Raw genomic sequence first — 9,324 nt, 5'->3', positions numbered from 1 at the left:
AGAACCAGCAGGCTGCAAAAAAAAACAAGTCAGAGACTGGATTGTTGAATGGCAAGGATGTTTACATGCAATCCACTTTATGCTGCTTCCAACATTAAAAAATCTATTGGTTCTCAAAAACATTAGCAGCAGGATAGTTTGCCGACCTTCAGAGGAAAATAATATTTTTTCATGTCAAGCGTATGAAAAACCACTTGCTTCCAAAAAGAAACAAGTGGCTCAGTTGGAGTTCACTAAGAACCACATTAACTGGACTAAGCGGTCAAACAGTCTATGACGTGATGAAAATATTAAGTTTAACTTATTCAAAGTTGACTCCAGAAACAACGTGTGACGCCCTATTGGTCAGTGATTTATTGTTAGGTACCCTAAACCAACAGGTAAAGTTTGGTGGTGGACATGGGTTTGGTGTGGAGTTACTTCTTGTGAAACAGTCCTGGTCTGATAATATAAATAAAAGAAGCTATGGACAGATTTATGTATTGTGACTAGAGATGAGCGAGCGTACTCGGATAAGCGGTACTCGCTCGAGTAATTTGCTTTATCCGAGTATCGCTGTGCTCGGGTCTGAAGATTCGGGTGCCGGCACGGAGCGGGGAGCTGCAGGGGAGAGCGGGGAGGAACGGAGGTAAGATCTTTCTCTCCCTCTCTCCCGCCCACTCTCCCCTGCTCCCCGCTGCGACTCACCTGTCAGCCGCAGCGGCACCCGAATCTTTAGACCCGAGCACAGCGATACTCGGATAAAGCACATTACTCGAGCGAGTAGTGCTTTTCCGAGTACGCTCGCTCATCTCTAATTGTGACATCCAACAAAATCATATACTGCCATTTGCTAATAAAAACATGTCCACGGGGCGGGGATTTCAACATGATTATGACCCAAAACAATCTTCCAAATTAAGACATTTCTCCTGGATCAAAATGTTAAAGTAATGGAGTGGCCAAGTCAATCTCCAGATTCGAACCCAATGGAACATTTGTGGGGTAAAGTTGAACATCAATTAGGAGGTTGTTCGTATATTAATAGGAAAACAAATCTGGAAAACTCGGGAAGAGATACTGGCTGAGTCTTGTGTTTGATTAATGAAATCAATGACATGCAGCTGTCAGGCAGTCATCGAATCCAAAGGTTAGCCAACATGTCACTAGAGTATAACATAAATGCCACACATGTGCACACCATTATTTTTTAGTTAAAGTGGTCATAGAATTTCAACAAAATTGTTTCTAATTTTTGTCACAAAACTTTTGTTTGGTTTCTTTAACTCATTATTTGTTATAGCCGGGGTATTAGTGTATTTAAAATAAAACGTATTGTATGTTAATTAGAGATGAGCGAGTATACTCGCTAAGGCACATCGCTCGAGCGAGTAGTGCCTTAGCCAAGTATCTCCCCGCGCGGAGCGGCGGGGGAGAGCGGGGAGGAACGGAGGGGAGATCTCTCTCTCCCTCTCTCCCCCCCCCGCTCCCCGCCGCAACTCACCTGTCTCCCGCGCCGGCCCCCGAATCTTTAGAGACCAGCGGGGAGATACTCGGCTAAGACACTACTCGCTCGAGTAATGTGCCTTAGCGAGTATACTCGCTCATCTCTAATGTTAATGTATGAAATGTTATTCATTTATGCTATTCTTATTTTTAACCCATGTATTACAGAAGCTAAAGAATATCCAGTAATTTCCAATTGATTATTTTGTGTCTTCATTTTTATCAGTAAGGCAGGGCTCACGCGACCGCATGGGAATCGCATATTACGTGGGCTGTGTACGCCTGTGTGATACACTGCAGCTCGCTATTTTGCCACATATATACCTGAAATAAAGCCCATTGTTCTCTATTCTCACATATATCCCCGGAGCCCAAATGCAATTACATTGCGTATGGGCTGCAGATATACGCGGCATCACTAAGCGATGGAGCTGGAAATATAGATAAAAAAAATACAAAGCAGGCGTACTGCGCGTGACCACCTGCTTGAGTACGCGGTCATGCGCAGTACAATTTTGCTGCCAGACACAGCCGTTTCACAGCTGTAAAACGCTGCAGGAGCCCCGCGGTTCTTCATGCTTATGGACGTGTGACCCCTGCCTAATTTGTACATGGGTTAAGTTTTCATTGGAGTTCTACTAGCAATCCCTTGTTTAACCACATGGTGCGCTGTTAAGGGTAAATATGTACTATATACAAACATTCTCTAATACTTTAATATGACTTCTGCCGCTCTAATAGCGGCAACAAAAATGATCATCACATAGAGCTTTCCCCTGTGATGACAGCTAATCACTGGGGCTTATAGAATATGGATCTACTATGATCACTTCATCACCAGGGCACCATCAAGATGGTTATTTTAATATTATGAATTTAGTTGGATTCGTGTGAATGGGTATATCATAAGTTGGGTGCATTAGTAGCTAATCTGTTTGTAGAAATGAGGATGGCAACAGTGCAGAAGTGTCCTGATCTTACAGGAGGCAGTGACTGGTTCAGTCATGTGGTTATGTTAGTGAGGACGGTGCTACATATGACCAAAGCATTGATAAATGGTAGTGTGGGCGTATGGTAAGATTATGTTATAGCCAAATAGCTCAGACAATAAATGACAGCAGCAGGAGAAGATTATGCTGATCTGGTTGGAGGCAGTGACCAGTCCACTGACATGCTTATGTTTGGGAGGTGCAAGCTGCATTTTGCCAGGGACAATGTCTTCAAGTGTGTGGAAATAGAAAACGTGGCAGCCAATTGGTGCGTTGGAATGATGACAGCAGCTGGAGAAGAGTATGCTGGTCCTGTGGAAGCCAGTGACCTTTAAGGGAATATATTAGTAAGGTCAAGGCAACATGTCAAAAGAACAGAAGTCAGTGTCGATGGGACTCCCTTTACACCTCATATTGCCTTAATGAAGAAAGCAGTAGGAGAGAAGAATGTTGACTTTGTGGGAGAAAGTGACCTTTGCATTCATGTATTTATGTTTGTAAGGAAAATGCTGCATACGTCATGGTGTGGGTGAAGATAAAACATCATGAAGCTAATCAGATTTTGTGATGATGGCAGCAGCATGAGAGGATTATGCTGACCTTGTGGGAGACACTGACCAGTTCATGCATGTGAAAACTACATTTCAGAATGGGGAAGCAAAAATCAAAAATTTTGGAGGACCTTGGCAAAAACAGTGGGAGGAGAAGAATATACTAATCTGGTGGGAGGCAGTGACCTGTTCAATGACATGATTATGTTTGTGAGGCAAAGGTTGCATTTTGCCAGAGACAATGTCTTTTGACAATTAGGTTGAAACAGAACACTTGGCAGCCAATTACTGCATAGGAATGACGACAGCAACTGGAGAGGAGTATGCCGGTCCTGCAGAATGCAGTGATATTATACAGTATATTAGCACGATCAGAGCAGATATCAGATTTATAAAGTGGGTGTGAATGGTAACCCCTTTTACCCAATCAGATTGCCTGAAGAAAGCAGCAGCAGCAGAGGAGTGTGCTGATTTTGTGGGAGAAAGTGACCTATTCATTCATGGGTTTATGTTTGTATTTAACATGGTGCACATGGCAGGGGCAATGCCATGGTGTGGGTGGGGATAAAACATCACATTGCTAATTAGATTATATAATAATAACAGCAGCATGAGAGGATTATGCTGACCTTGGCAGAGATAGCGACCTGTCTATGTATGGGAAATCTACATTTGAGCATGGGGAAGCAAAAACCCAAAAGTTTCTTTGAGGACCTTAGCAAAAATATTACAATACCCACGTAACGTTGTAGAAGACTTTATGCCGTCTTCATATGTTTCCATGGATGAAATACATATAATATGAGTAATAAATGCCACTTGGGCTACTAACATGAAAAGGATGTAAGATATGAATTTGTCTAAAACTGTAAAAATGTTTCTTCCTATGTCTATATATACACCGATGAGTTCATGAAAGGTTAAATATTTCCTTATAAATGGTCAGAAAAATGTTTCCTGTTTATTGTAGGACAGCATTTAGAAATTACATTCAGATGCTATGGTGGTCGGTTATCTCCTTACCATCTATACTGGTGTGATGTCGCATATTGACCTGAACATAAGTAAAATAGTCAACGTTCTACACATGCTGCTAAAATCCTGCTTACATACGAAAAAAAAGAAAAAAACACCCAGAAAGCAAAACTCCACATTGAACACAACCACATGGTTCCAAAGGGTCATGATAGCTTAGTATTGCACTAAAGTACGATGTTCTGAAAAGTTTTAAGCAACTTTTTTGCTACTTGCACCGATGTAGCGGAGGTGAGTTTGTCAATTTACTGTTTAATACAATTTATGACTATATCTTGCTGAGTAAATCCGTAGGTCAAACTTTTGAGTTATCTTAACCCTTTGCAATTCTATTTTGGATTCACGGTTTCTTAGGGGGCTTTCTCTTTCTGTCATTTTACAATGGCACCATCTGCTGGCTAGAACCAGTACTGTAGTATGTGAGATGCTGGAGAGGCCCTCGACAACAGAGCTGCCAGTAATCTACAGTAAGAATACCTGCCGGACGTCTTCCGACATCGGAGCTGTACAGCCTTCAATCGGAATGTCTTTAGATGTCAGACAGTGGATTGGAAAGGGTTAAAGAGGATTTCAACCTTTTGAATCCAGAATGTTGTGCTAATTAAGTCTTTATAAAGTTTTTGCCTCATTTTCTTTGTGACAGAGTTCCAAATCCCCAACTTCTCTTTATACATTTACAGGGGTCAGCGCTTCAGATAAAGCCCCTGTCAAAATGTGGCTCCTGTAGTGATCAGCTGACAAATTATCGTTGGTCATTCAAACGCTGGTCTAGTTTACACTGAATGATTATATCATTTTGTTTCACATGATTTACAAAAATCATTCCATCGATGGTTTAAAGTGGTTGTCCAGGACCTTTACTTCTGGCAAACTATCATCTGGATAGGTCATCAGTAGTTGATTAGCGGCGATCTGCTGCTTGGGATTCCTGTCGATCAGCTTTTTGTCGGGATGCGGTCAGTGCTTGAAGCACACAGTGCTGTTTATATTGCAGTGGCCCAGGTTGGTACTGCAGTCACAGCTCCTAGTAAATTCAATGGAAGCTGTGCCTATAGTAACAACCCGGAGCACTGCAATGTTGACAGCACTATCTATTTCCAGCACTGGGCACACTGACAACAGGCCCAGTGAACAACTACTTGGTGGGGATTATGTGTGGAGTACTTCCGCCGATCAACTATGGATGACCTATCCCGGGGACAGGTCCCAGGCAACCCCTTTAAGTCTGCAAGAATAGGAACAGCTCTTACAGAATGACTCTGACATATAGAGATGTTCCTCTTTGATGCCTATAGGACATATGAATGGAGGTTGTCTTGAAGAGGCATTCCCTTTAACCCTTTGCAATCCAATTTGGATTCAGGGTTTCCTAGTCGGATTCCTCTTTCTGCCATTATACAATGGCGCCATCTGCTGGCTAGAGCCAGTACTGTGGTATGGGACATGTTGGAGAGGCCCTCGACAACAGAGCAGGTCAGTAATATACGGTAAGAATACCCTGCTGGATGTCTTCCGACATCGGAGCTGTACAGCTTTCAATCAGAATGTCTAAAGACGTCAGACAGTGGATTGGAAAGGGTTAAAATGGACCTATCATGACCTCACACAGCCAAAACGGATTGCAAACCTTTACATCCAGCTCCTCGCTTATTCTGACGCATTTACCAGCCTCCTCATTCCCCATTTGGTGTTGTTAAATTAAGCACCCAATGCTAATTAATTTTCAGGTGGGGTGTCTCCTCTGTTGGTGTCACTGAGTAATAGAGGCTGCGCACCTGACACTTTACTAGTATCATATATTACATACAGATTTATGCTTGTGTTCAATGCTACCTCTACCACTCAGTCTTCAGGTAGCTCCCCCTAGTGGTGGCTGCAGGCAGCCAGTATTTTATCTACCAACTTATATGAAGGGAAACAGGGTACTTGGACTCTGTAGCAGAAATATGAGATTCAAATTTGGATTCAGTAAAGAATTTGGATTCAAAAGAAGGGTTCAAAGTTGGTCATTGACTTGAAGCTATAAAAGAACAGTTCACCAACAAATTCATCTCAGCGACATCAGCATATTGGCCATCATTCCATGCTATTATTCCAGACTGAAATGAGTATCATAGGCCACTTAATTAACAATCGCATGTCATTGTGGAGTTTGGCTATGAAGTTGTGACCGGGTACATAGCTGCCATTCACATTGTGAATGTCTACAAGCAGATGGAGAATTATGTGTACGGACACTGTAACAAATAGAACCTAATATGGCAAGTCTATCATAGAAGTATATGAATAGTGTGATAATCTTGTTGACTCCTAGATCGAGTATTTTGGGGTGAGATGGTTTATTGTTCAAATGGAAACACCAGGGAAGGAATTTGGGGTTCTCTCCTCCATGCTGGGTTTCCAGACACCCGTGAATCACCACCAAAATTAGTAATTATTGCCTGGCTTGATGCAGAGTTCTCACTGCTGTGTTCTTTGCAGTTAATGGCACAGTAGATTCTCTACACTCCTGTCTTGACCCGGTTAAGGGCTTGTGCTTTTTTAAATTCTTTTTTAATAGTCTTCAATCTATAAAAGGTTTCATACGCTCGTTTCCCTTAGGTACATAGTGCCAATGTTGTATGAAACCTTTCTCATTCGGACAGTTGTTAAGGGATGCTTTGGCTGTTTTTGGCCTTTATCCATCTCCAAGAAATAACAGATCCCAAGAATTTCCTTTGGAAAGTTTTCTGGAAGCTCCTCACGTGACCGAGGAATAAATGTAAAAGATTCTTCAGCCTTTAAAAGCCTGCGGAGAAAAGAGAGAACAAGAATGACTGACTGAGATACAGATCAGGATCGAGACAGCATTTGTAATTGCAGATCATTCTACACTTGGGATTTAATACACAGACCAATAGCCTAAGTGCCTAGAGGGAAGATGGCTCAACATAGATGTATTTCGAGCATTTAACCCATAGCATTGCTGATGATCTATCCTTGGGATGGGTCATCAGTACTTGATCAGCGCAGGTCTACCACTCAGGACGTCTTGCGATTACTTGATCTCAGCCTACGCACTCACAGTAGTGGGGTTGGATGTCCACATTGGGGTCAGAAGTGCTATAGAAGTTATATAATAATAATAATCTTTATTTGTATAGCGCCAACTTATTCCGCAGCGCTTTCAGGCATGGATAAATGCAGAACAATACAACAATTACAATATAAGGTACATTGGGTTAGACACAAATGGGTTGAGGGTGGTACAGGAGGTGCAGGGGGTGGGGAACACAGGCATTAGGAAATTTCATGTACAGATCATTTATTAGAAGGCAAACAGGGTGGAGCACCATAGGGAGGGGCGAGGGACTAGGTCAGGAGATTTGGTATGCTTCCCTGAAGAGGTGCGTTTTTAAGGCACGTCTGAAATTTCGTGCATCGGGAATTGTCCGGATGCCTTGGGGTAGAGCATTCCAGAGGATGGGTGCTGCTCTGGTGAAGTCCTGTAGGCAAGCATGAGAGGTTCGTATTACAGGGGTGTTTAGTCTGAGTGTGTTAGCTGATCGGAGTGAGCGGGCTGGGTGGTGTACTGACAGTAGGGAGGTGATGTATGGTGGCGCAGCGCCATGCAGAGCTTTGTGAGTGAGGTAGAGGAGTTTAAATTTAGTTCTGCAGTGGATGGGCAGCCAATGCAGCGACTGGCATAATGCAGAGGCGTCTGAATAACGACTGGATAGAAAAATGAGTCTAGCTGCTGCATTTAGTATGGATTGGAGTGGAGCGAGTCTAGTGCGGGGGAGGCCAATGAGTAGCGAGTTGCAGTAGTCAAGCCGGGAGTGGATGAGGGCAACGATGAGCGTCTTTAGCGTGTTCGTGGTTAGGAACGGACGTATTTTAGCAATATTTCTGAGGTGCATGTGGCATGTTTGGGCCAGAGATTGGATATGGGGGGCAAAGGAGAGGTCAGAGTCCAGTGTGACCCCAAGGCATCGGGCATGCCGTCTGGGGGTTATGATGGTGCCAGACACTGGAATGGAGATGTTGAGGGGAGGTCGGTTAGAAGGTGGAAAGACAAGGAGGTCAGTTTTAGAGAGGTTTAGTTTGAGAAAAAGGGAGGACATAGTGTTAGAGACAGCGGACAGACAGTCGGTGATATTTTGGAGGAATGGTCCAGAGATCTTAGATCCAGAGAGAGTTATAGCTCCTATTGAACTCATTGGGAGGGAAGTCTTCTATTACACTTCTGGTTCCAACCAGAAGTGTAAAAGGAGGCTTCACTCTCACTGGAATCAATGGGAGTTACACATGATATTGTAGTTCCGGCTTCATTCCAGTGCAGAGCTGTCAACATTCAACCCACTGTTGTTAGTGTGAGAGCTGAGATCAGGGCATCTCCGGGGGTTCTGAGCGGCGGATCTTCCCCGATCAACTACTAGATTCTGAGGATAGGTGATCAGTATTGTAAGGAGATAAATGCCCGGAATACCCTTTAACATCCTTTTACACTGGAAGACAAACTGCCCATGCTAATAACCACTGACTGGCAATGAGCATGTCGGTCAGAGCACATTCCCTCCATGTACTTGGGCAGAGTATTTGCTCTATATGGATGACTGATTGTTACCATGACCGCTCGTCCCCATATAGCTGTCACTGATCGTCTGCAATCTCCTCGGCGAGCATTTTTTTTTTCATCTAAACTACACAGCCAGTGAACGAACAAGACCTACTTGTCGGGCAAGCAAGCATTCATAGGGACACTTGTGCCATAATCAGCCCGTGTGAAAGGCCCCATACATGCTAAGCTACATTAACCATCATCCTCTCCAACCCTATGCCTTTTTACACTTTGTAGAGTGAAGTATTACAATGTGGCTATGCCATTTCCTCATCTTTGTTAGAGATCATGTACATGACCGGATTATGAAGTGATACTGGTTTACCAGATCTAAGTGACACGGATGCATAATATCCTGCTAAAGGCCCATTTACACGCAATGATTATCGCTCAAAAATGAACAGATTTGAGTGATAATCGTTCAGTGTGAATGCGGGAAAAGTCACTCACTTATCATTCGTGGTAGTTTAAGCTGCCTTTTCAGTCAGCTTAAAAAACCTCGTTAGCTCGCTGACTTCTCGCCCTGTGTAAATGCTCCCCGCTGAGTGCTTCCCGTAGGAGGTGAAGCACTGAGCGAGAAGCGGACGAGAAGCCCACGAGCAGGTGGAAAGTCTTTCAGTTTAAATGCACTGCACGAGCGCTGATGACCTTAGGGGTGACGTCA

General features: G+C 43.5%; 1 protein-coding gene across 1 annotated transcript in view; it reads right to left on the bottom strand.

The window, feature by feature from the left end:
- Window positions 1–1,628: 1,628 nt before the first annotated feature.
- Window positions 1,629–9,324, bottom strand: part of GUCY1A2 (guanylate cyclase 1 soluble subunit alpha 2) — a 193,611-nt gene continuing 185,915 nt past the window's right edge. The window contains exon 8 of the mRNA XM_066586260.1: window positions 1,629–6,848. Coding sequence (XP_066442357.1) covers window positions 6,641–6,848 — 208 coding nt within the window. The 3' untranslated portion in view covers window positions 1,629–6,640. The remainder of the gene's footprint in view (window positions 6,849–9,324) is intronic.

The sequence above is a fragment of the Eleutherodactylus coqui genome, chromosome 1, assembly GCF_035609145.1.
Source record: "Eleutherodactylus coqui strain aEleCoq1 chromosome 1, aEleCoq1.hap1, whole genome shotgun sequence".
NCBI lineage: Eukaryota > Metazoa > Chordata > Amphibia > Anura > Eleutherodactylidae > Eleutherodactylus > Eleutherodactylus coqui.
This window is presented reverse-complemented; position numbering and strand designations above follow the sequence as displayed.